General features: G+C 44.7%; 1 protein-coding gene across 1 annotated transcript in view; it reads right to left on the bottom strand.

Annotated features, from left to right (window-relative positions):
* Window positions 1-27,983, bottom strand: part of DNAI4 (dynein axonemal intermediate chain 4) — a 44,387-nt gene that overhangs the window by 11,819 nt on the left and 4,585 nt on the right. The window contains exons 3-14 of the mRNA XM_040360753.1: window positions 27,486-27,676; window positions 23,654-23,769; window positions 22,484-22,643; window positions 18,104-18,243; window positions 15,293-15,454; window positions 13,524-13,712; window positions 9,303-9,436; window positions 9,114-9,200; window positions 7,701-7,852; window positions 6,606-6,763; window positions 2,685-2,809; window positions 403-501 (exon numbers count right to left, since the gene is read on the bottom strand). Of these exons, the coding sequence (XP_040216687.1) occupies window positions 403-501; window positions 2,685-2,809; window positions 6,606-6,763; window positions 7,701-7,852; window positions 9,114-9,200; window positions 9,303-9,436; window positions 13,524-13,712; window positions 15,293-15,454; window positions 18,104-18,243; window positions 22,484-22,643; window positions 23,654-23,769; window positions 27,486-27,676 (1,713 nt within the window). The remainder of the gene's footprint in view (window positions 1-402; window positions 502-2,684; window positions 2,810-6,605; window positions 6,764-7,700; window positions 7,853-9,113; window positions 9,201-9,302; window positions 9,437-13,523; window positions 13,713-15,292; window positions 15,455-18,103; window positions 18,244-22,483; window positions 22,644-23,653; window positions 23,770-27,485; window positions 27,677-27,983) is intronic.

Genomic DNA, 27,983 nt, shown 5'->3' with positions numbered 1-27,983 from the left:
CTGTGACCCGATCGCGTGACACCCGTGGTGATCGGGTCCGTGGGTTTCGTGGCTGCGGAGCTTCGGATCGGGTCGCAAGCGCGCCACCGCCGGCACGCTCGCGACCCACATCTGGGCTCTTAAAGAGGACATATATATACGTCCATGTGCCCAGCCGTGCCATTCTGTCGACGTATATAGTCGTGCGGCGGTCCTTAAGTGGTTAAGTTCAGCTCCATTATAAATATTATGCTGTGGACTGTGGCCGCAGCATATGTGAACCCAGCCTTAAAGAACAGAAGAGGAACTGAAGCCCGATTACAGCAAGGAGATCCCAATAGAGAAAATCTGGAGACACGACATAAAGCTGGAGGTGATTGGATATCGGACTCAGCCCAGGACAGGAGTAACACGAATCCTCACCTTGTGTGCCTTGTAGGTATCCAAAAACTGTTCATTGTACGAGCAGGAACACTTGTGTATGTGACCCTCTTCAGTACCAGCAAGGTAAATATTACAGTCCTAGAATAAAACACAAAATTGTTTATTTTCTTCCCTACACAGCTTTATTCACTAATGTCAATCAAAACTCTTTTGGTTGTAAAATTAAATTTGTATTTCGGTAATAGTTGGAATTGAACCCTTGAAACAGCTGAGCCATATGAATGTGAAGGTTGGGCACTGCCAGGTAAACCCATCTGTATAGTTGATGTCACCAGAAGGGTCAAAGGTTAAATCATCACACTGATAACATCACCCTTGGCCCCCTATTTTTTTTTATTACAGGTTCTTATATAGCGCTGTCAATTTTTGAAGGGGTGGGGGGCCAGTTTGTCAGTGCTCAGACCATACGCCGCATGCTGCATCAAATTGGTCTGCATGGCTGTCGTCCCAGAAGGAAGCCTCTTCTAAAGATGATGTACAAGAAAGCCTGCAAACAGTTTGTTTGAGGGAGCTACAGTTCATTGAGGGAACCATGAATGCCAAAATGTACTGTGATATACTGAAGCAGAGCATGATCCCCTCCCTTTGAAGACTGGGCCGCAGCCTTCAAGACGACCACTGCCTTGCTAAAGAAGCTGAGGGTAACGGTGATGGACTGGCCAAGCATGTCTCCAGACCTAAACCCTATTGAGCATCTGTGGGGCATCCTCAAAATAGAAGGTGGAGGAGCGCAAGGTCTCTAACATCCACCAGCTCTGTGATGTCATCATGGAGGAGTGGAAGAGACTCCAGTGGCAACCTGTGAAGCTCTGGTGAATTCCATGCCCAAGAGGGTTAAGGCAGTGCTGGAAAATAATGGTGGCCACACAAAATATTGACACTTTGGGCCCAATTTGAACATCTTCACTTAGGGGTGTACTTACTTTCCGTTGCCAGCGGTTTACACATTAAAGTGGAGGTTCACCCAAAAACCTTTTTTTTTAACATTAGATTGAGGCTAGGGGAATCGGGTAGTTTTTTTTACAATCGAAGCAGTACTTACCGTTTTAGAGATGCATCTTCTCCGCCGCTTCCGGGTATGGGCTGCGGGACTGGGCGTTCCTACTTGATTGACAGGCTTCCGACGGTCGCATAGATCGCGTCACGATTTTCCGAAAGTAGCCGAACGTCGGTGCGCAGGCGCCGTATAGAGCCGCACCGACGTTCGGCTTCTTTCGGCTACTCGTGACGCGATGTATGCGACCGTCGGAAGCCTGTCAATCAAATAGGAACGCCCAGTCCCGAAGACCATACCCGGAAGCGGCGGAGAAGATCGCTCTCTAAAATGGTAAGTACTGCTTCGATTTTAAAAAAACTACCCGATTCCCCGTGACAAAATGAGCATGAATCTAATGTTAAAAAAAAAAAAATCGGGTGAACTCCCGCTTTAATGGCTGCGTGTTGGTTTTTTTTGAGGGGACAGCAAATGTACACTGTTATACAAGCTGTACACTCACTACACAACATTGTAGCAAAGTGTCATTTTTTTAGTGTTGTCACATGAAAAGATAGAATAAAATATTTACAAAAATGTGAGGGGTGTACTCACTTTTGTGAGATACTGTATATCACCATTGGATGTACTAAGTTCTAAGTTTACAAGGACTGCAGGGGAGTGGTTGGTCAGGGGCATGCATGGACGTCCCTTGTGTTGGGGTGGGCACACAAGTCAAGTAAGGTATTTAGACTCCTTCCCTTATGGCAGCTCATGCTGTGACTTCTTGGCAGCTATCTTATCTCTATAGACTACTTGCCAAACTTCTGGATTGCCTGACTCCTGACCCTGTTGCAGACTCTATTTGTTCCTGACCATCCTTGCTTTCCGCCTGCCTCGGCCTCTGCCTTGAAACCGACTCTCCTTGTTTGCCGCCTGTCTCAACCTCCACCTGAACCCAACCGATCTGACGCCCGCCATTCTGTCTCCTCTTCATATCCTCCCCGTTCCTAACCACTGCTGCCATTGGTGACATCTTGCAGCAAAGTAGCTAGTGGTCTTGAGAGTTGCTCTAATAAAGTGAAATCTCGTAACATTGTGGCTGACCTATAAGGTCATAAAACATAACTCAGTGCAGAGGAAAGCAGAGATCTTTGCCCCTGGTATCTGATCATAGAACAAATTTAAGTATCTGTTGGTTGCTATGGGAAACAACACAAATTTCTTCACACGTCAGTACCACTCAGTGTGACTCTGTGACATGACAGTGCGTCTTAGTAGCCCATACCACAGGAAGGAAGTCAAAACACATCCCGGGAGCCTGTCGGGAGATGAATGCTTCCCCTTTTATCTCATTCCCTCCAGCCGATTTTTTTGATCGGTCGCTTCCTGTGCGCTTTAATCTCATCAGATCTGCCAGAAAAGAAAAATGAAATAATGTGTTTAAATAAATGGCATAAATCATGGTACATATCAAGGCTTGCTCATTTATCATGTCTTACATTGTAACATGATACATAATAGAAATGAGAGGATTACTCAAATTCTGCTTTGCTGTCTACCCGCCACAGTGCTGGATATCAGCGGTTTGCCAGGCGGTTTTCTGTAATTTGCCCAATCAGGGATAGCAAGATTGTTGCTGATAGTTTATCCCCCAGCAAGGTATATTCACCTATTGGAACTCCCTCGCCACATATCTGCTCATTCAGAGCCCTTGCTCCGTTGTTCTAACAGGGTACATTTCCAGAGTATGGGGACTGTGACAGACTCATTCCGGGACATCCCCGGGCCCTCTTATGTCTAAAATCATCCTATGTCCACTAGGATGACTGAGAAATTATATCTTGGACTACCTGAGATGGCATTAATATGTAATTATTATCCACAATATATTCCAGGATATCTGTAAAGAACTATTTCCCGTTTGTTGATTCTGAACTCAACGGGTTAATTGTAAGAGTGACCCATTCATACTGTTAGATGCTAATGTCCTCACCTCCAGCCATCTGTCTGTTCTCTGTGCTAATTGACCTGGCTATTGTCTGAAGATGTCCTGTGTATACACTTATGATAATGTGTATTGTATAGCAGGTGAGCGAGGAGACGTGACGTCTACCTATGAGTCGCCTAGTCTGGGTAAATGATTAGTTAATTAGCTCATGTTAATTTATGTTCTGGTTACCTCCTCTTTAAACTGTATATAAGGTTGTATTCTTGGTTCTATTAAACACTCCGGGCCAGATTCATGAACAATGGTGCAGATTTGCACCGGCGTGGTGCATCATTTTTAGACTACACCGGTCCAGCGCGGAGAGGCAGTTAGGTGATTCAAGAAACTTTTTTTGTCTACGATGCCCCAGCGGGGCGGATTTTAGACGGCGTAAGGTGGGGTAAGGCCAACTGGGAGTCACCCTATGCTAATGAAGTGCCGACCGTAGCGCAGGGGTCACGCCGGGGCGCATCTTAGACCGCACATGCTCAGTGACATCCAGGGGTAAATGCCCCAATCTGCACATGCTCAGAACTGCGCCCCGGCGTGATCCCTGAGCTACGCCGACCCACTACCAAAGCCCAGTCCATGAATCAGCCCAGACTTCCGCCCTGCAGGTGCAAATGTACTGAAGCTTTTTTTTTTCTAAGCTAGGTCGTTTGCATTGTGGTGGGGCAGTTATGGCTGATGTGGAATCCTCAGGTGGGCGGATGACCAATTTCAGCCCAGAGGAGAGGGCTGTAATTATTGAGGGCCTCTCCCAACATGGGGACCGCCTCTATGTGTTGTCCAGCAAGTGTTGTTGCTCAGTTCGTTTTTAACGCTGCTGCTTTAGCTGCTCTCCAGCTGACCTCTGCAAGTTTGGTGCAAAGTTACCCCTGCTTTTATGAGGTGTAACTTTGCACCGGAAATTTCAGCTCCGCTCACCGGGAGTAGCCTGCGCCGGTCAAGCTTAAGTTGATGAATCGGCCCAAAAAACTCATTTGCATATTTAAAAACACAAAAACCATGGCCGCACCAGATCCGACCAGCGTAAATCTGCGCCAACGCCGCGCCGGCGTGGAAAGGTTACACCGAGGCGATGAAGTCTATTTGGAGGCGTAATCTGGTTCTCTGGGTAAGGCGCAGCGATCCGCCGGCGCAAATCTGCACTTACGCCGTTAACTATTATAAGTTTGTACAGGGGGCTCCTCGCCCCTTATTAAAATGTGTACCTTTTTTTGTGAAATTTTAAGTATTGGTAGCTTGCATTATTGCACATGTGCCAGTGAATGTAACTTGAGGACTTAAACTGTCTCTGCTATCAAAGAAAAACCCACACGGATGTCCTCCAGTAGGATGTATAGATTAGCTTGACTGGTAAAGAAATGGATTCAACAACACTGAATGCAATTGTATTTCTTCTGTGGAAACTACCAAGGCACCTGGCTTCAACTTGGAATCTGCCCAGGCTAAAAAGGTGTGAAGCTTCCTCTGATGGTTTCTCTCTCTTCCCCTCTGGCTCCTTCTGCCAGAAGGCACAGCCGCCCAGCACAAGTGTACCCTTCAGGTGCCAGGACCCTAGACTGCGGAATACAGATGGGCCATCTCTACACCTACTGGAATGTCCTCACCCAGGGATTGGAGAAGTCTCCATAAATATTCAAATTTCATCTCTGCCCCTCCACCCTCTAAGTTCTAGAACTCTCCAAGAGTTCTAGAAGCCAGGGGGAGGCGACAGAGACTCAGAGCTCTGCCAACCTAACTCTAAACAAATTAACCCTGGCTCCCCTGGCTACAACCGGAGCCCAAATAAATGTACCCACTGTACACAGGGGGTGCTAAATGTAAAGCAGGGGTCTCAAACTGGTGGCCCTCCAGCTGTTGCAGAACTACAAATCCCATCTTACCTCTGCCTGGGGGAGTCATGCTTGTAACTGTCAGCATTGCAATGCCTCATGGGACTTGTAGTTTTGCAACAGCTGGAGGGCCGCCAGTTTGACACACCTGATGTAAGGCTATTTTCACACTGGAGCGTCGTGGGCATTGGTGGTAAAGTGCCGCTATTTTTAGCAGCGCTTTATCGTAATTTTTGCGACGCTTTTCAGGCCCCTAGCGGAGTATTTTTAACCCCCACTAGCGGCCGATTAAGGGGTTAAAACCGCCCACAAAGCGGCGCTGTGCCGGCGGTTTGGAGGTGCTGCCCATTGATTTCAATGGGCAGGCGGGCTTTAGGAACGGTGTATTCACCGCTCCTAAAGCGCCTCAAAGATGCAGCTGGCAGGACTTATTTGAGCGTCCTGCCAGCGCTCTTTCAGGGCGCTTTGCAGGCGCTATTTTTAACGTTCTAGCGACTGCAAAGCGCCTCAGTGTCAAAGTAGCCAAAAGGAATCAATATTTTATCATTACAATAGTCATAAAAATGGTCATAACAAAATCATTGGTTGACTATTGTAACAATAAAATATTGATTCTTTAACATATATGTTGGCGTATATGTGCCAAAAAAATCTTTATTCACCGCTCCTAAAGCGCCTCAAAGATGCAGCTGGCAGGACTTATTTGAGCGTCCTGCCATCGCTCTTTCAGGGCGCTTTGCAGGCGCTATTTTTAACGTTATAGCGACTGCAAAGCGCCCCAGTGTCAAAGTAGCCAAAAGGAATCAATATTTTATCATTACAATAGTCATAAAAATGGTCATAACAAAATCATTGGTTGACTATTGCGACAATAAAATATTGATTCTTTAACATATATGTTGGCGTATATGTGCCAAAAAAATGTTGGCGATTGTCTTGGTACGTCTATGCCACATCTCATTGAACTATTGTTCTACACATCCCATGATGCATTGCACTGGCATTATTCAATGCGCATGCATGCCAAGGATTTTTGGTACCTTCTACAAATGACTGTAATGGAGGATGGACGTGAACATGGAAGGGGCTCCCAGTCAAACTGCTGGCATAAACTTTGAAAGTTTAATGTTTTGGCGCTTGCGGAGTCAGCACATTCTATTGTAATCCCATATGAGAATGCATAGAGGGTGGCTACAGTAGTCCAACAAGGAGACCATGGAGATTGAATTTACCACCATCATACAAGAAGTGCAACAGCGAGATTTTAGGAATAAATTATTCTTAAACAGAAAACACATAAAGTCTGATACATATTTCAAACCTGAAAAAGTAATAGAAACAACATTGATATTTGTCATTTGGGTTTAGTATCTTTCCTCACCGCTACAGTCCAGCCCCTTCCGCATATGCCATCTTGTAATCCTGCCATCTGCACATATAGACACAAGGATCTCTCCATTATCCTCCCCCAGGGTGTTGTGATCCTGTTCGATCCACTTTAGCTGCCACACTGGACAAGTATGTTTATTGGGATTATCACTGATGGAAGGAAACAAGGCATACAAATAAAGTGACAGTAAAAAGTCTCATGAACCATCACCGTTCCAAAGAAAGATATCAATCTTTTGCAACATTGCCGAACTCAAGCAAAACCATCTTCATAACAGCCCATTTGGCCGACATGCATTTTATTATAATGATATTTTTACTGCAGAATATGGCAGTCATACCCATATCATATCTCAGCAAGGTTGCCGAATGACATTAGAACCTCTGAAACTGAATTCCAAGAAGCCACGGAGTCATTCTGACCACCCCTGTAGGGTGACATTCTTCACACTTAACACCACCAATGTAAGAGACCAATGACCCTTGACAGAATAATCTTACCAAAGGTTTCCCGAAATGAAATAATTATTTCAAGGATTCCTCTGGGGTAAAAAGGTTGCGAAAGGCTGGCCTAGGTCATACGTTTGCCAGTTACCAGCGGCACTGTGAATATTTCATGCAACTAGAGACTGCAGAAACAACATTATTTACAATAGGAATGACCGTGTCTGGTAGGCTTTCACTGGTGAGAGAGGATCAACAAGGCACAACCAGTAAGCAGAGCCTGTATAGGTAATGAACAAATATGGATATCCCTAATAATATTACACATAATAACAGTACATCACTCATAAGATAATTTAAATTGAGCTCAATAATAAAATCTACAGGGTGGGCCATTTATATGGATACATCAAAAACAAAAGTTGGATTCAAAATGTCCGACTTCAAAATGGCCACCATGGTCACCACCCATCTTGAAAAGTTTCCCCCCTTACATATACTAATGTGCCACAAACAGGAAGTTAATATCACCAACCATTCCCATTTTATTAAGGTGTATCCATATAAATGGCCCACCCGGGTAGATCCATATAAATGGCCCACCCTGTACAGTCCCCCTTAATATACAGACATCTTATCATACCTGCTGTCTAGTACTGGGACGTCATCTTTGTTCTGTACATTGTAAATTGCCACTGTACCATCATACATCCCAACAGCCAGAAGATTTGGAGAGGCTGCTGAAAAGTCCACGGCTGTGACCCCACTTTCACAATGGAATATCCTCTCTGGCCACTTAAAAAAAAAAAAAAGCATCAATGACTAATAAGTACACGTGAAAAAAATACTGTACTAAAAGAGCAGTGGTGGCCTGTCAATAAGGGGTGCCACCCCCCCCCCCCTTTAAGTTTTAACATGTTAAAAACTGTTAGTCAATCATATATTATCATGTATTTATAAAAAAAACTGTTCATATTCGTCCACATGTGTGAGCGGCGGGGTGCCGGACTAATGGGTGTCTATTAGGTCAGTAAACTATTGAAAAGCATGTGATATGAGGATGAGCTCTAGCTGGCTTCTTTCAGATTGTCCTGGGGCGCAGAACCCTATTTTAGCGAATCAATATTCATCATTGCGTCACTTCCGGTTTCCAAACCCTCCGACTTTTGATTTTAGCAAATCAATATTCGTCATTGTGTCACTTCCGGCTTCTTGCCCGTGGAGCGCAAGGTGTCCTCTGGTGAGTGAGGACCTGGAAGGAGGAGCGCCCCCCCCAAATTGTATTAGCACCAGCCGCCACTGTTAAAGAGACACTGTAACCTACTTATTCAGGAAAGAGTGACCGAGTCCACTATCCCACAGCAAGATACTGCCCCCCCCCCTCTTACATGACAGTGTTCAGGCCTGGTCACTTTTAATTTAGTGTGAAATTCCTCTTAAAATTTAACATCAGAAGCCAAGAGATTATTTCTGACAAGTGTGTGTGTGTGAAAATGTTATCTTGAGCTATAGAGGTCTGTAACAGACTTATTTTAGCAGAGCAGATAAGGACAGACATGCAATTATGTAAAAATAATCCCCGCAATCCACCTGCTGGCAGATAACTAGACTCAAAAATATTTATAAACAACATAATATTAATAAAAATAAGAAATAAAGATCATGTATATATATATATATATATATATATATATATATACACACCCCTATACATTCCCTTTAACTGCAGCCAATAACTTGAGTTCCCATATTGTATTTCTCTAGTGTGTAAAGAGGAGATTGCCGTTCCCTGTGTTTCTGCAGGTACAATGCTCCTCATACACAGAAGGTATAAAACAGGGGTCTCAAACTGGCACCCCTCCAGCTGTTGCGAAACTACAAGTCCCATGAAGCATTGCAAGGCTGACAGTTACAAGCATGACTCCCACAAACAGAGGCATGATGGGACTTGTAGTTTTGCAACAGCTGGAGAGCTGCCAGTTTGAGACCCCTTGTATAAAGAAATGTATTGCTCACATCTGGACTAAACAATTAGATGAAATCATTTCTTTCTTACTGTTGTGTTCTTCAGTGACCAGCAACAAGCCAATCCTCCTTTTTGTTCTTTGAAGCCAAACTGCCCATAGCCAACAGCCAGGAGATCCTGAGAGAACAAATAAATAGATAAATGAAGGAACAAAGATGTAGAAGTCTCAGAATGTATGGCACAGCTAGTATATAAGCATAAGGTGGTGTTTCTGCTAACCAGGTTTTTCTTATTCCATGATGTGCTGCTGACGTTGTGTCCCTTCGTTATGTCACACACAAAAGACCACAGTCGATCTAAACTGGGAGATGTCACATTCGTTATGACTTCTGTGTCACTGGTAGAGTCCGGATCTGTAAAATATAGGGCACTTTTCATACACTGTTTAGAATATTTGCTGCAATGAGACAGGTGAGAAATTTGACAGTCTTGGCCTACAGTAGATATGAATTTTTGTAAAAGATAAAAGTTTCCAATCTACCCGTTGGAAAATCGGAATATGGGGAATTTTGTGTGCCAACAAAACTGTAACAATGGCAGACAAGCCAACACTGGTTTTGTTGGCACATAAATAACCCCCATATACTGATATTCCAATGGTTAGATTGGAAACTTTTTTTTTTACAAAAATGGTTTTTAATACAGGGATGGGGCCTTGTATCTATCTACAAGTGTCTACACTTTTATAATCTCTATGTTGTCCTAGGGGAAAGAAAAAAGTTGGGACTTTAAAATGAGACCATGGCTTGCATAGCATACAGGTCTCCATCCCCGATAATGTGGACAACAAGGGGAAATTTGGGGACAAGGGGACAGCGGGACTTTAAATGAAACACAGCACTGGGATTGGAAGAAACAATCAATATATAGTAAAAAAGTTGTTTTATTCATAACATACGGGAGCCTATTGCATAAAATGACATTCCTGTTACATCAGTAAATAAGTAACAAAATAGGATAAACACATGATTGGTAAATCACAATAAGAAAATCATAGAGTTGAAAACAATATAAACAGTGTAACAAATGGTTAACATGAATGTCAGCAAATTACCCAAGGATGTATGAAGAGGTAGCATAGCATAGTAAATTGATAATTCAACCAATTGATAAAAACCCATAAGGACCACATGATTGCTGTAGTGAAACATATATAAAAGGCTATACGCGTTTCGTGGAGTAATATCCACTCATCAGGAGCTAGTTGGGGGCACCTATAATATAAAATAATTTAATTAATGGTAATTAATTAAAACAGGAAGAGAGGGAGCAATAACTGTGATCCTAGCACTCTTACCTGGAGATAAATCAAAATGTTGAATATAGGAGCTATTGCTGGTATTTAAGAATAAAGGGCCAGATTCACAAAAGAGATACGACGGCGTATCTCCTGATACGCCGTCGTATCTCTGTGTTACGGCCGTCCTAACTATGCGACTGATTCATAGAATCAGTTACGCATAGCTAGCCCTAAGATCCGACAGGTGTAATTGAATTACACTGTCGGATCTTAAGGATGCAATTCTAGGCTGGCCGCTAGGTGGCAAGGCCATTGCGGTCAGCGTAGAATATGCAAATGAATACTTACGGCGATCCCCGAACGTCCGAGCTGCCCGTCAATCTAACTTTACGTCGTTTCCGTCGAGTTACGTTGCGTAAAATTAGGGCTACCTCCTAGGTGTCCTAAGCCATGTTAAGTATGGCCGTCGTTCCCGCGTCGAAATTTAAAAAACAACGTCGTTTGTGTAAGTCGTCCGTGAATGGCGCTGGACGCCATTTACGTAAACGTCAAAACAAATGACGTCCGTGCGACGTCACTTAGCGCAATTTACCCGACGGAGCATGCTCAGTACGTTCGGCGCGGGAACGCGGCTAATTTAAATGGTGCCCGCCCCATTTGAATTGGGCGGGCTTGTGCCGAGCGCATTTACGATACACTGCCGCAAGTTTACAGGTAAGAGTTCTGAGAATCAGGCACTTACGCTGTAAACCTGCGGCGGTGTAACGTAAATCACATACGTTACGCTGCCCAGGAGCAACGTAATTCTATGTGAATCTGGCCCAAAATGCCTAGGGGTAGGTGAGAGACCAATATATATGTTGTCCTAGACATGGTACCTTTTTTATTTGGATATTCTTTTTATTCAGTTTTAAGAATTAGTTATATAACAGAGCCTATTGGGCATTCCCAGGCTTGGCGCCGTACAGAAGTTCAACACACAACAAACAAGAACCTACATAACTGTGTACTCAATCACTATAACAATAGTACGCTCACCAACTACATAAGGACCTTCACAACGTACATAGGTTTGTAATATCAGGGTCTGCTCTATCCAGTACTAGGATAAAAGAACAAACACTCTCTAATGCCGCATACACACGATCATTTTTCGGCATGAAAAAAAACTTTGTTTTTCAAAAACGTCATTTAAAATGATCATGTGTGGGCTACACATCATTTTTGAGGTTCTGAAAAACAACAAAAAAAAATTCGAACATGCTGCATTTTTTAACGTTGTTTTAAACTATGTTGTTTTTCGGGTTGTAAAAAATGATCGTGTGTGGGCTAAAACGACGTAAAAAACCCGCGCATGCTCAGAAGCAAGTTATGAGACGGGAGCGCTCGTTCTGGTAAAACTAGCGTTCATAATGGAGTAAGCACATTCATCACGCTTTAACAGACAGAAAAGCGTGAATCGTCTTTTACTAACACGGAATCAGCTAAAGCAGCCCAAAGGCGAATGGAACTTCCCCTTTATAGTGCCGTCGTACGTGTTGTACGTCACCGCGCTTTGCTATATCATTTTTTAAAAACGATGGTGTGTGGGCAACGACGTTTTAATGATGAAGTTGCGAAAACGTTGTTTTTTGGACATGCTGAAAAATGATCGTGTGTACACGGCATTAGATCCATTCAATATACCACAATAGTATAATACAAAGATCGCCAGGGTCACCATAAAGCTAATATATTTAGTCAGAAAGACTGGGGTCTGCATTAGTGGAGGGGGCGTCAAACCAAATATCCCAAACTTTATGACTTTTTTTTTTGGGACATCCTCTTGAAAAATAAGTGTGACCTAAATATGGTACTTTAAAGTGTATTTAAACTAATCACAACAAATTTAAAAAAGAGTTCTCAAATGCTTCCTATTGTATAACGTATGATTAGTCTTTTTCCTTTTTAGCTCTCTACCCTCTGTCAATATGAAGCAACAACTCTGGCCCCAGGAACATCTTGGAATCAGGTGGCAACGTTGCCTTTCTTTAGCCTGTATACAGTGGTTGTCACTTAACAAGGCACACTTTGGCTGTGGGCTACTACCCACTCTGCTTAAAACATTTTACTTTTTTTTATTGTTTTGTGAACATTTTGAATATGTTCTTATTGTCTTCTGTGTCTCTGTTGGGGGCATTTTAACTGCTTAATTTCTCTAAAAAGTGGTGACAGGAAGGGGCAGAGGCTCTAAACCTTTTCCTACTCTACTAAAGAGTGGTAACTTCTCCCTTCTACCTATATAAAGTGGCTCCAGTGCAGGGGCGGACTAACCATTCGGGCTGTCGGGCACTGCCCGAGGGCTCCATGCCACTAGGGGGCCCCATCAGGGTTGCCAGCCTGTGTTTTTAACAGTCTGTGTTTTTAAGAAAATCCCAAGATTATAGCTGCTCCACCTCTCCAGCACCTTTTTAGTGTATGTATGTGTATTCTGTGTGTATGTATACTGTGTGTGTATATTGTGTGTCTGTCTGTGTGTGTGTGTGTGTATACTGTGTATGTATACTGTATGTGTGTATACTGTTTTGCCACTATAATCTCCTATTGCCCGGGGGCCCCATAATCTCCTATTGCCATGGGGCCCCATAATCTCCTATTGCCAGGGGGCCCCATAATCTCTTATTACCAGGGGGCCCCATAATCTCTTATTGCCCGGGGGCCCCATGAGTTGTTAGTCCGCCCCTGCTTCAGTCTCATAAACATAAGAGGAAATCTCCCTGATAGGGACACAGACAGCAATAAAAAATATTACACATCATCTAACTTATTTCCACTCTATAAACCAATTCAAACTAATACAAATTAACTGAATACATGAACCCACATAAGCAACTATTTTGGGACCCCACTGTGGTTGATCACATAATTTCTGCTGAAGAGAATAGCCATAGTTTGGACAAAGCCATTGATTGGTGGAACCTCTCTGCTCTGAGATCTTGAGGAAAAATGCCTATCAGGTTACAGATCTGTGTGGCATCCTTTAGCAGTGGTTTCTTTTGCCAAGGTTTTTCATGTCCTGCCAGACTATTCTTAGATGATTGGATCAATGATACCAGGAACAGAAGTCCAGCTGTCGTCTGCAGCCTCCAATCAGGTTACAATGATTGGTATCTTTGAGAGACTTATCAGGTTAAAAGAATGACCAGAAGAATAAAACGCACCTATGATCACCGGTAACTGCCGGTAAGCTGCAAGCTTTGGCTGGCATACGTTCTCTACCACCACTCTCTCCATGAAGAACAAATCTTGCTGAAACTTCTCTGATTTTAGGATTACATCTGCATCTGGCTCATTCTCCTCAGTTACCCATGAAACAGAAAGCCTGTCCAAATCTGTGACGGTACTCATATCTGAAAAATGAAAAAATCCACATCACCAGAAAGTTACATGGCAGGAAAAAACTACAGATAAAATCCAAAATCTCATATTCACAAAAATACAACTATAATGATCAGCCTTGAATCATTGCCACCTGCTGGTCCTTAGAGTGCTTTCACACTATGCCGCCCCGAGCGTTGGCTTTGTGGTGCATTTCGGGGCTTTTAACCCCCGCTAGCGGCCGAGAAAGGGTTAACAATGTGCCGCTACAGCAGCGTTTTGCCGGCGGTACGGCGGCGCTGTTATATGATTTCAATGGGCAGGAGCGCATTAGGATCGATGAGTTCACCGCTCCTGAATGCGCTCCAAAGAAGCTGCTGGCAGGACTTTTTCTGACGCCCTGCCAGCGCACCGCTCCAGTGTGAAAGCCCTCGGGAGTGAATAGAGCAGCTGTTTTAGGGCAAATTGCAGGCGCTATTTTTAATGCTATAGCTTCTGCAAAATGCCCTCAGTATGAAAGGGATCTTATTCTGCACTGCAGTTCTCTACTGTGCACACCTGTCCTCATTATTGAACTTTAAAGTGGAACGTTACCCATAACAACTTGAAGAAAAATTATGTTCTTTAGCAAGGAACATACATTCCACATTAATAATTATGCAACCAAAATAAGTGTGTGCTGAAAATTGTCTCCAGCATTATTCATGTATCTTCTTGCTGGAGGCTGCCATTTTGCTGAAGTCCAGACATCCTGAGCAGCAGTAAATCTTTAGGCTGTCAGCAGATCGGCTTCTTTTGGCACAATGCCAAAAATGGAGAGCAACTGAGCAGGGTGAGACAGTGTATTACTGGATTTTAAACAGTATTGGCACTTATTTTAAATGTGTTACATAGCTATACAGTGGAACCTTGGATTACGAGAATAATCCGTTCCAGGAGAATGCTTGTAATCCAAAGTACTCGCATATCAAAGCGAGTTTCCCCATTGAAGTCAATGGAAACTAAAAGAATTTGTTCCGCATTGACTTCAATGGCATGCAATGCGGCCAGAGGGGCGCCGGAGAGTCTCGGAAACGGCTGAAAAGGCCCGAGGACACTTCGGCTGACCTCAGCAAACCTCGGAAAGACTTTGTTCCCGAGATTTGCCAAAGTCAGCCAAGCTGTCCTCGGGCCTTTTCGTGCATTTCCGAACGGCGCCGATCAGCTGCGATCGGTGACCTTCGGCTCTGCTCCGGCGCCCCTCCACCTCAGGCCAAACGCGGTACTGCACACCGCTTTGGCCTGAATCGTGCTCGTGTTGCAAGACAACACTTGCAAACCGAGTTATGATTTTTAAAAATACAGTGCTTGTATTGCGAAACGCTCGTTAACCGCGTTACTCACAATCCGAGGTTCCACTGTACTTGCAAAAGGGGCTTAATTTTCTGATTAAAGTTCCTCTTTAAAGTGAGGCTAGAACTTAAATCCATGGCATCACATAAAGGGCATAACTAACAAATCGGTAATTCGCACACAAACAAAATTTGTCAGGTTTTGGCAAAGGAGCCTTGTGGTGCGCATAGTGGCTGAAGTCATTTTACTGAGCATAATAAAAGCCTGGGATATAACCTACCCATCCCATCCATAGACATCACAGATACATTTCTTTGGCTCATGCTGGATTTGTTGCTGGCCACACTCTCTGACCGGCTGACTTTCTTCACCACAGCTTCCACCTGTGGTTGGTCCAGTGCAAGAAATGAATCATACAGGTCCCATACTGATGCCATGACACCTACAAATAAAGCAAACAAGCATCAATAGTTTAAAGCGTAACCACTTTTGTTGAGAAAAAAAAACATTCCCCTTTGGGTGATCTATATACATTATACCCATGCCCCAGACGACGTCATTGTATGACGAAACGTATGTCGGGAAAGGAGACGTATTGACGTTACGGTCCTGTGTGGACGGGCGTTCGTGAGAGCCGGCCGGCTTTACTTTTTTATCCCATGCCTTTATAAAGAAACTATTTTGTAAGTGCAATTTATTTATTAAATTTATGTTTATCCTACGGTACATCACTATTGTGAGTATTGTTTCTTTCCGGGTCCATATTGCTACTCACGTTTACCTGGAGGATTCCACATACTGGTGTTTGTTGCAGTTCCATCACAAGGCCCGGGCTGGGGTTTACAGCCGCAAGCTGATTATGCTTGCCATCTGGTAGGCTTGCATCCCTTACGGTGATCTTCATTGGTGGTGGTTTATCAGCATACGATTCACATTGGAATTATTCATTGCAACCTTATCAGGACTTTCAGATCAATGAACATTTTTATTGTCTTCCATTTTTTGATTCACTTCAATGGATATTGTCATTTTTCACATGTTATTACATTTTTTATAGCACAGCTACATTTCTTTTCCTTGTACTTTGGTGTGTATATCACTTTTTAGTTGCAGCTTGTATAGGGCTTTAGCGCGGTATTTCTCTTTGTTTGCTTCTATATACATTACAAGGATTTTGAAAAACTTTGTTGCAGATTCCTGCCTTTTATTCTGAAGAAATTCCTGTGTGTTTGTCTGTGCCCCTGTGCACAATGAGTCTAATGGGAGTGGTTTCATAATTATCAATCAGCTGCTGCACCTGCAAGGCTCTAATGAGGAAAATTGTAGGGTCTGCATCCCTTTTAAACGTGAATTTCTTTTGGAAAATCTCACCAAAATGACATTTGTTGCAGGAGATGCCGGATACCTGACTTGCATCTTGGTGCAGACCAGTGGCGGCCCATCTATTAGGGGCGCCCCGGGCACCGTCCCCTCTCTCCACGCTACCCCCCTATATGCAATGGATAGATTTATGCATAGCATGAATCTATCCATGGCCATCCCCTATTCATGTGTCCGGGTGCATTAATTACACAGGGATTTTTTATTAAGCACCACAATTAGAGCCAGAGCCTTCAAAATAGGGTGGGCTCGGGTCGCAGAAAATGCACTTCGATCCCACCCAGGTGTGTTACAACAACGAATGAATATTGCAACACTGATTCTCCTCTCGGCCAATCGGGAAGCAGGAATGAAACCCCTTTTCACGATTGGCCAACACGTCAGGCGACCCTATGGATGCCTAGTGCCGAGAGGAGCAGAGAGGAGACGCACCGCAGAAGCTGCTCCAGGAGAGGACACCGGAGCAGCTTTCCTCAAGCCCGTCTTAAGGACAGAGGCGACTGTGCTGGAAGATGGCCGCATCAGCTCCGCACTCCATAAAGACCCGACCGCTGCTCTCACCACCTCTCTTTGCTGGGGTGTTAGTGATATATAACATGATGTCTTCCCTGCAAAGAAGATAGTTAATACCTTTCTTGTTGCCCTCCCTCAATCTGCGATGTAATAAAGAGCAACCGTTGTCCAAAAAATCCTCAGAATACGACACTTGCAGAAGTGTAATATTTCTAGTCCCCCACTGTGCTCTGTGGTTCCTTCCATTGGCCCCTGTGTCACTTCAGGGCACAGTACTGACATAGGGGCTGGTGGATCGAACCATAGACTTAAAGCAAGGGACCAGAAATCTGATACTTCCAGAAATGTCGGATTCTGAATATTCTTCAAGCAGTGGTTTGTCTTCTCCTACTTTGCAAGGAGGATATTATTTACATATTTATTTTACCAACAATCTGATATTTACATATATTTTTGGGGCCAGATTCACGTAGGAGGGCGTATCTTTGTGCGGGCGTATCGTATCCTAGATACGCTACGCCGCCGTAACTTAGAGAGGCGAGTACCGTATTCATAAAGAACTTGCGCCCTAAGTTACGGCGGCGTAGCCCGCCTAATTCAAACTGTGCTGGTAGGGGGCGTGTTGTATGTTGTATGGTACTGAATCGGGACCCCGCGTAAATGACGCACCTAACGAACGGCGCATGCGCGCGCATGCTCAGTATCACGTTGAATTTTCTCCGTAAATTACGCCGGCTCAATGCTTAGTCGACGTGAACGTAACCTACGCCCATCCCCATTCACGTACGACTTACGCAAACGACTTAAAATACGACGCTGTTCCAACTTTTCTGACGTCCATACCTAACATGACTTACCCCTGCTTTATGAGGGGTAAAGTTACGCCGGTCGGACGCCTTACATAAACAGCGTATTAGCGGCCAGCGTAAAAATGTACCCCAAGATAGGACGGCGTAGGAGACTTACGCCGCTCGTATCTTGGAAACCGTGAGGCGTATCTGATTCTATGAATCAGGCGCGAAGATACGACGGCGCCCATTCGGACTTACGACGGCGTACGTGGAGATACGCCGTCGTAAGTCCTTTGTGAATCCGGGCCCTAGTCTTTAAATGTCCTTCCAAAATATGACTTATTAATGCAATATATAAGAATTTCATCTAGTCCATTTTATCAAGTCTGATACAAGCCGACCCTTACTTGCGTCTTGGTGGATAACGCTCTGACACTGAACCTCTTTACTCTTCGGTGCCTCGTTAAACGTTTGCATGCTTCTCTCTGCATAGCGATCGTTGCCCGCTCTGCTTTTGCAGAGTTCTGTGTAGGATTGGTTCCGTACCCTAAAAAAAATACAAAGAAATGTCACCTATATGCTAGTTCAAAGACCCGCATCTCAGAATATATTGTTTTATTATAATTGCATTCATGGATCTGTAGTAGAGTTTTAAAATGTACTAACCATAGATCAATGCAGAGTGGTTTGATTGATCCTTTTTACTGCCTAGCTCAAGTTATTAACCACGTGATCTCCGGAAAGGTTTTACCCCCTTCATGACCAGGCCGTATTTTTGCTATTTAGTACTACGTTATTTTAACTGATAATTGTACACAAATTTAATTTATATACCGTATATACTCGAGTATAAGCAACCCGAATATAAGCTGAGGCACCTAATTTTACCACAAAAAAATGGGAAAACATATTGACTCGAGTATAAGCCTAGGGTGTCCATCTGCATGCCTCACTGTGTCCATGTGCATGCCTCACTGTGCCCATGCCTCACTGTGCCCTTCCCTTACTGTGCCCATGCCTCACTGTGTCCATGACTAGACTGACGTTTAACATAGGAGTCTTTGGAAGAGGTGCTCATCAGCCATAGGTCCCCCTAGACAACAAACTTTGCACACTTGTAGAGGAGAAATGGGGCTACATGTGTGCCAAGTGCCGGGTCCAGGGGACCTACGACCGGCCAGTACCGGGTTCACAAAGTCACCAGAGAAATTACTGTTTAACATGGGAGTCTATGGAAGGGGTGCCCGGCTCTGAAAAAATCAGTGCTCCTCGGCCGTAGGTCCCCCGGACAACAAACTTTGCACACTTGTAGAGGAGAAATGGGGCTACATGTGTGCCAAGTGCCGGGTCCCCAAAGTCCTAGAGATGAGGCACAAAAAGGTGACTCTAGTATAAGCTGAGGGGGTATTTTCAGCACAAAAAAAATGTGCTGAAAAACTTGGCTTAAACTCGAGTATATACGGTACTTTATTTACACGAATAGAGCTTTCTTTTTTGGTGGTGTTTGACCACCACTGGCTTTTAATTTTTTTGCAATATAAATGCAATATAAAAAGACGGAAAAAAAATACTTTCTGCTATTAAAGCGGGGGTTCACCCTTAGAGGGCACTTTTCCCCCTTAGATTCCTGCTCGTTATTACTAGGGGAATCGGCTATTTATTTAAAAATAGGTGCAGTACTTACCCGTTTACGAGACGCATCCTCTCCGTCGCTTCCGGGTATGGGCTTCGGGAATGGGCGTTCCTTCTTGATTGACAGGTTTCCGAGAGGCTTCCGACGGTCGCATCCATCGCGTCACGATTTTCCGAAAGAAGCCGAACGTCGGTGCGCAGGCGCAGTATAGAGCCGCACCGACGTTCGGCTTCTTTCGGCTACGAGTGACGCGATGGATGCGACCGTCGGAAGCCTCTCGGAAGACTGTCAATCAAGAAGGAACGCCCGCTCCCGAAGACCATACCCGGAAGCGACGGAAGAAGATGCAGCTCGAAAACGGGTAAGTACTGCACCTATTTTAATACAAATAGCCGATTCCCCTAGACCGAACGAGCAGGAATCTAGGGGAAGAAAAAAATTTTTTTTAGAAATGGGTGAACTCCCGCTTTAAACATATCTAATAAAAGAAAATCGAATTTATTTTGCTACATGTCTTTGATAAGAAAAAAAAATCGGTTTGCGTAGCACCTACATACTATGGTATATATAATGAAATTTTTATGTTATTTTAATTTTTTACTACTAATGGCCGTGATGTACGTACATATACGTGATCCAACGCAGCGTGGCTGCTCTGCCGCAGTAAATCTGCAGTAGGCAATCTGCAAGCGGATAATTCATTTTTAATAGTCAAAGCAAATTCCCTCATCCATTCATGTCTCCATGCTTTATTTTGTAAGGAAATCACTTTGACCCCCATCCCAACCCTAGCATTTCTAGCCACAGCCATCTTGAGTAAGGGAAGATGATGTGGCATAGGCTTCCTTGAATAAGTGAGTTTTCAGGGATCTCCTAAAGGTGGACAGGGTAGGGGCTGACCGGACATACCGGGGCAGGAAGTTCCAGAGGATGGGAAAGGCTTGGGAGAAGTCCTGAAGGCAAGCATGGGAGGAGGTAACAAGGGAGCTAGAGAGCAGAAGGTCCTGGGAGGAGTGGAGGGGACGATTTGGGTGATATCTGCAGATGAGGTTGGTGATGTAGCTGGGGGGGGGGGGGGGGGGGGGGGGGGGGGTTGTGGATGGCCTTGTATGTTGTGCTTAGCATTTAGAATTTTTATATGGTGGGGTAAGGGAAGCCAGTGAAGGGATTAGCATAGAGGAGCAGCAGTCACGGATTGGTTAGTGAGCTGTATTAGTCTAGCAGCAGCAGTCATAATAGACTGAATGGAAGATAGCCTGCGTAAGGGTAGGCCATTAAGGAGAGAGTTGCAGTAGTCAAAGCAGGAAATAATCAAGGAGTGAATAAGTTGCTTTGTGGGGTCATTAGTCAGGAAGGGTCAAATTCTGGAGATGTTGCGGAGGTTAAGGTGGCAGGATTTAGCCAGTAATTGGATGTGGGGGCTGAAGGAGAGGTCAGAGTCAAGGATTACACCCAGCACCCTGGCATGTGTGGAGGGACTAATGGTTGTGCTGTTCATCTTAACCTCCTGAGACCCGCGCTATAGTCGAATTACGGCTACAGCGCGGATCTCAAAATCCAACTAGACGTCAATTGACGTCCGCCCCTTTGGGCATTCCGCGCGCGCTCCAGAGCGCGCAGCGGGGAAACTCTGTGTTGGCCGTGTCCCTTGGACACAGCCAATTACAGATCGCCGCGAAGGGCCAATCAGAGTGGCCGTTTGCGATGCGATCTGTGCGGACAATGAGAGATGATCTCATATGTAAACATATGAGATCATCTCTCATTGCCGGCTCACACAGAGACAGCGTCCTGTCTCTGGAGAGGAGAACGATCTGTGTCTCTTGTACATAGGGACACAGATCGGTCACCTCCCCCCAGTCACCCCCCCACCTACAGTTAGAACACTATATAGGGAACATATTTAACCCCTTCCTCACCCCCTAGTGTTAACCCCTTCAATGCCAGTCACATTTATACTGTAATTAGTGCATATTTATAGCACTGATCGCAGTATAAATGTGAATGGCGCCAAAAATGTGTCAAAAGTGTCCGCCATAAGGTCGCAGTCCCAATAAAAATCGCAGATCGCCGCCATTTCTAGTAAAAAAAAAATAATAAAAAATAATAATTCTGTCCCTTATTTTGTAGGCGCTATAACTTCTGCGCTTATTTTATTTTTTTTACCAAAAATAAGTAGAAGAATACGTATCGGCCTAAGCTGAGAAAAAAAAATGTTTTTTTTTTTTAAAATTGGCATATTTATTATAGCAACAAGTAAAAAATAGTGTATTTTTTTTCAAAATTGTCGCTTTTTTGTTTATAGCGCAAAAAATAAAAACCGCACAGGCGATCAAATACCACCAAAAGAAAGCTCTACTTGTGGGGAAAAAAGGACGTCAATTTTGTTTTGGGACCAAGTCGCACGACCGCGCAATTGTCAGTTAAAGCGACGCAGTGCCGGAAGCTGAAATTTCACCTGGGCAGGAGGGGGGTATATGTGCCCAGTAAGCAAGTGGTTAATGGTAAAGTCATTGGAGGGGGGGAGGGGATGTTGGGACTGGGAAAGAGGAAATATAACAAGCTCAGTTTTAGAAAGATTGAGTTTGAGAAAGTGGTGTGACATCCATACCGATATGTCATTCAGTAAGTTTGAGATCTGTGAGGAGATCGAGGGGGGTGAGTTGAGGAGTGGAGAGATAGATCTGGGTGTCGTCGGGGTAGAGGTGGTATTGGAAGCCATGGGAGGTTATTAACTGGCCCAGGGAAGAGGTATAGAACGAGAATAGGAGGGGCCCAAGGACGGAGCCTTGGGGTACCCCAACAGAAAGAGGAATAGGAGCGGAGGAGATGGGGTTGTAAGTGACACTGAAAGTGCGCTGAGATAGGTAGGAGGAGAACCAGGGTAAAGCAGAATCACGGACACCAAGGGAGTGCAGTTTGCTGAGGAGGAGCAGGTGGTCAACTGTGTCGAAGGCAGCAGAGAGGTCTAGGAGTATGGAGTGTTGGCCATTGGTTTTAGCACTTAGTAGGTCATTGGTGAGTTTTAGTAGGCCAGTTTTAGTGGAATGCTGTGTATGGGAGCCGGACTGTAGGGGGTCGAGAAGGTTGTTGCCCGTGAGGACTATATAAATGCCTGTAATAAATATTAGGAATGTATTTTAAATTCTTATACTTGACTATCTCAGCTTCCTCAGAATCAGCGGCGATCACAGCCACAGGCATGTCTAGCAGCCATATTGTCTCGGTCTCCGTTAGGTGCACATTGACCGTCTTATCCAAATCTTCCTCTTCCTTTGGCTGTTCTTTGATCTCTTCCTTCCTCGTGTAAGAAGCTGTGAAAAAACACAATTCTGGGTTTATATTTCTAAAGGTGCTATTGACATGAAATTTTCACCACGTCGGTAACAACCCATGCAATCCATACATACAAAGAAACCAAAACAGTATCTGAAGGTCAATTATGTTTGACCCCTTGATGTGTGTGACAAAAAGAGTATAAGCTAAATTTTTCAGCACTTTTTGCGCCTGATCTCCCAGAATTTGGGGATCCGGTACTGGCCGGCCGTAGGTCCCCTGGACCCCAAACTTGGCACACATGTAGTCCCACAAAGTTTGTTGTCTGGGGGAGCTACGGCTGGGGAGCACCGATTTTTCAAAGCCAGGCACCCCTTCCATAGACTCCCATGTTAAACAGTAATTTCTCCGGTGACTTTGGGGACACGGTACGGGCCGGTTGTAGGTCCCCTGGACTCGGAACTTGGCACACATGTAGCCCCATTTCTCGTCTACAAGTTTGCTAAATTTGTTGTCTGGGGGACCTACGCAGTAGGTCCCCCTTCTTCTGGGGGACCTACGGCTGGGGAGCACCGATTTTTCAAAGTCAGGCACCCCTTTCATAGACACCCATGTTAAACGTCAGTCTAGTCATGGACACAGTGAGGCATGGGCACAGTGAGGCATGGGCACAGTGAGGCATGGACACAGTGAGGCATGGACACAGTGAGGCATGGACACAGTGAGGCATGGACACAGACAGTGAGGCATGGGCACAGACAGTGAGGCATGGGCACAGTGAGGCATGGGCACAGTGAGGCATGCCCATGGACACAGTGAGGCAAAGTTAGGCACAGTGAGGCATGCAGATGGACACCCTAGGCTTATACTCGAGTCAATACGTTTTCCCAGTTTTTTGTGGTAAAATTAGGTGCCTCGGTTTATATTCGGGTCGGCTTATACTCGAGTGTATACACGGTAATTGCTCTGGCAGCTTACGGGATAGAGGTCCATGGAGCCTCCACCACTATAAGCTGTAAGTGAAGACCATTATTAAAGGTAGCTTTACCAGTCACGCTGGGTCCCCTGTCACGTCCGGGTGCTTGTTCTTCTGCATATTCCGATAATGATTCCGGATCCTGACTGGTCATAGACATACCCATACCGCTGCCCGCAAAAGTTGACCTGTTTAAAAGTGACCGAATAGGTTTTTAAAAATGTTTTATATACAATATATATAACCCACTATAAGCATAAAAGCTGAACTCCAGACAAACAACTAAATACACAAATTACCACTTACCGGGTGCATTCACCCCCTTCCTGCCCAGGCCAATTTTCAGCTTTCAGTGCTGTCACCTTTTGATGGACAATTGCGTGGCCATGCATCGCTGCACCCATATGAAATTGTTATCATTATTTTGAGACAGATAGAGTTTTCTTTTGGTGGTATTTAAACACCACTGGGTTTTAAATTTTTTGCTAAACAAACTAAAAAATATAGAAAAGTTTGAAAAAATATATATTTTCTTTGTACAATTTTGCAAATAAGTAAGTTTTCTTCTTCACCGATGTGCGCTGATTAGGAGGCACTGGTAGGCTGCATTGATGGGCACTGATGAGACTGCACTGATGGCCAATGATGAGGCTGCACTGATGGGCACCGGTAGGCTGCAATGGTGGGCACTGATAGGCTGCAATGGTGGGCACTGATAGAGCTGCACTGATTGCCACTGGTAGGCTGCATTGGTGGGCACTGATGAGGCTCCACTGACTGCCACTGATATGCTGATTTGATCGGCACTGATGAGGCTGCACTGATAGGCTGCATTGATGGGCACTGATGAGCACTAATGAGCACTGATAAGCTGCACTGATTGCCACTGATAGGCTGCAATGGTGGGCACTGGTAGGCTGCATTGATGGGCACTGATGAGGCTGCACTGACTGCCACTGATATGCTGCTTTGATCTGCACTGATGAGGCTGCATTGATGGGCACTAATGAGCACTGATAAGCTGCACTGATGGGCACTGATGGTCAACGATGAGGCTTCACTGATAAGGCGGCACTGATATGTTGCAGTGATGGGGCTGCACTCATAATCAGGGCACTGATTATCAATGTAGATGTCCCCTGTAACTGGAAAGCCAGTTATGGGCTTTTCACAGCTTCATCATTGGCTCTTTACCCTGATCGGTGATGCGTTGTGTCCAAGGGACACAGCGCACCACCGATCGTTGCACACCGATTGTTTTACTCATTAAAAGGATTTGAATTTCTGTCAGTCCAGTTCTGAGATTTACACAGCTCTGCCACATAGAACAGCCCTGTCTAGCAGGGGAGAAGACTTGATTTTTCTCTATTTCAGTAACCCTTAAAGGTCTAATCCCTCCCCCACCCTGTGATTGGACAATGATAGGAGAAACAATAGATTGATGAGCTCATCTCTGTTATGCTTGCTTTCTCCTCCTATCAGCATGCACTTTGCACTGCTGCACAACTGATTGGCTCCTTGCACTGCTTCTGCAACTCTTGGCCTGAGCTCTGCTCTACAGGGACTGCAAAAGCCTGATACGAAGTCAAATTCAGGTGCTTACACTGCTAGGCCCAGATTCTCAAAGGACTTACGACGGCGCAGCGCCATGTACGCCGTCGTATGTCCTAATATGGCCCGTCGTATCTATGCGACTGATTCTTAGAATCAGTTACGCATAGATATCCATTAGATCCGACAAGCGTAAGTCTCTTACGCCGTTGGATCTAAACTGCAATTTCCCCCCCCCCCCCCCGCTAGGTGGCGCTTCCGTCAATTTCCACGTCGAGTATGCAAATTAGCTAGATGCACAAATTCCCGAACGTACGCGCGGCCGACGCAGTAAAGTTACGACGTTTACGTTAGGCTTTTCCCGGCGTAAAGTTGCCCCTGCTATATGGGGCGCAGCCAATGTTAAGTATGGCCGTCGTTCCCGCGTCAAAATTTTAAAAAGTTACATCGTTTGCGTAAGTCGTCCGTGAATGGGGCTGGACGTCATTTACGTTCACGTCGAAACCAATGACGTCCTTGCGACGTCATTTGGAGCAATGCACACTGGGATATTTTACGGACGGCGCATGCGCAGTTCGTTCGGCGCGGGGACGCGCTTCATTTAAATGATACACACCCCCTACCCGCCGAATTTGAATTCTGCTGGGTGATTTACGCTACGCCGCCGCAACTTTAGAGGCAAGTGCTTTGTGAATAAAGCACTTGCCTGAAAAACTTGCGGCGGCGTAACGTAAATCGGATACGTTATGCCGCCGCAGAGATACGCCCAAGGTACCTGAATCTGTGGCCCCTAGTATTTATAAATCAGGGGAAGGGGACACACAGGGATGTATGAAAAAAATACAGAGCTGCATTCATTTATGCAAATTATATCTGCCTGGAGTTCTGCTTTTTAAAAATTGGCTAATATATTTATATCATTCCTTAACAAGGTTTATGTGGCACATTTGTGCAGCTTCTGTTCTCTGCTTTGGAATTTTTTCCTTGGTACAGACACCATATGCTCATCTATATAGATAAACTTTTGTAGAGAAAGAAAAACGTTCTTCTCCTTGCTAATTACAAAGGCTGCAAGGGTTTAGCAAACTTAGCTGCCGATTTATACCTGATCGGTTTTTTAACCATACGAAATTTTTAAAACAGGTTCTATTTTTTTTCACCGATGGGAAAAAAAACTGATGGGGCCCACACACGATCGGTTCATCCGATGAAAACGGTCCATCGGTCCGTTTTCATCAGACGAACCGATCGTGTGTATAGGGCATTAGTTGTGCTCTCCACAAATCTGCCCTTTATGGAAGAGTGACAAGAAGAAAGACATTGTGGAAAGAAAGCCAAAAGAATTCCCGTTTGCAGTTTGTAAGAAGCCATGTGGGGGACACAGCAAACATGTGGAAGAAGGTGCTCTGGTCAGATGAGATCAAAATCAAACTTTTTGGCCTAAAAGCAAAACGCTATGTGTGGCGGAAAATAAACACTGCACATTACCCTGAAAACACTATCCCCACCGTGAAACATGGTGGTGGCAGCATCATGTTGTGAGGATGCTTTTCTTCAGCAGGGACAGGGAAGCTGGTCAGAGTTGATGGGAAGATGGATGGAGCTAAATACAGGGAAATCTTAGAAGAAAACCTGTCAGAGTGTGCAAAAGACTTGAGACTGGGGCGGAGGTTCACCTTCCAGAAGGACAACGACCCTAAACATACAGCCAGAGCTACAATAGAATGGTTTAGCTCAAAGCATATTCATGTGTTAGAATGGCCCAATCACAGTCCAGACCTAAATCACATTGAGAATCTGTGGCAAGACTTGAAAATTGCCGTTCACAGACGCTCTCCATCCAATCTGACAGCTTGAGATATTTTACAAAGAAGAAGAATGGGCAGAAATGTCCCTCTCTAGATGTGCAAAGCTGGTAGAGACATCCCCAAAAAGACTTGCAGCTGTAATTGCAGAGAAAGGAGGTTCTACAAAGTATTGACTCCGGGGGGCGCCATACAAATGTACCCCCCACACTTTTCACATATTTATTTGTAAAAAAAAAATGAAAACCATTTATCCACTTTGTAACATAACATAAAATCCCAATAAAATACATTTAAATTTTTGGTTGTAACATGAAAAAAATGTGGACAATTTCAAGGGGTATGAATACTTTTTAAAGGGACTGTAAATGGGACTTCCTGCTTGCGGATGCAGGGAACACCTGCGCACCCTATGTGGGCAAACATGGCCCTTCATGGGCATACAGTATTGTACACTCCCTGAACAAGACAGTTTTTTTTAAACAATTCGTTTAGTTACAGAGCTGCTTTACTTTTTTACAAATGCAATAAGAAAAAAATTAAAGCACCTTGAAAATGGTCCGACGAAACTGGAGATAAATCCCGTCTGCTGGAGGGACATGGTGGAGAAGATATCTGATGCGGTTATACCAGAAGCATCTGGCGTGGTAAACAGTTTGCTTTGCTTGGTGGCTGTGGTGCCAGGCTCTGCTTGGAATAGTGACCGAGGAGTGACATCATTGCCCTCCTCATCGAAAACCTGAGAAAATGAAATAAAACCAAAGAAGTTTTAGCCCCCATTCACATCTAGGCGTTTTTACGCCTGTAGCGCTACGCCGCTGCCGCCAGAGGGCTGGAAACACATTTCCCTCTATGGAGATGGTTCACATCTCCACGCCGAACGCCGGACGCCTGCCGCCTGAAAAAAGGTCCCGGACCTTTTTTTCAGGCGTCGTTCGGCTAGGAGATGGGAAGCATCTCCATAGAGGGGGTCAATCTGGGGCACATCTAGGCGGACAATACCAGCGTTTTGTCGCCGCAAATCGCGGTACAAAACGCCGCTATTT

The sequence above is a fragment of the Rana temporaria genome, chromosome 7, assembly GCF_905171775.1.
Source record: "Rana temporaria chromosome 7, aRanTem1.1, whole genome shotgun sequence".
Taxonomy (NCBI): domain Eukaryota; kingdom Metazoa; phylum Chordata; class Amphibia; order Anura; family Ranidae; genus Rana; species Rana temporaria.
The sequence above is the reverse complement of the archived record's forward strand: the minus strand, read 5'-3'. Positions and strand labels throughout refer to the sequence as shown.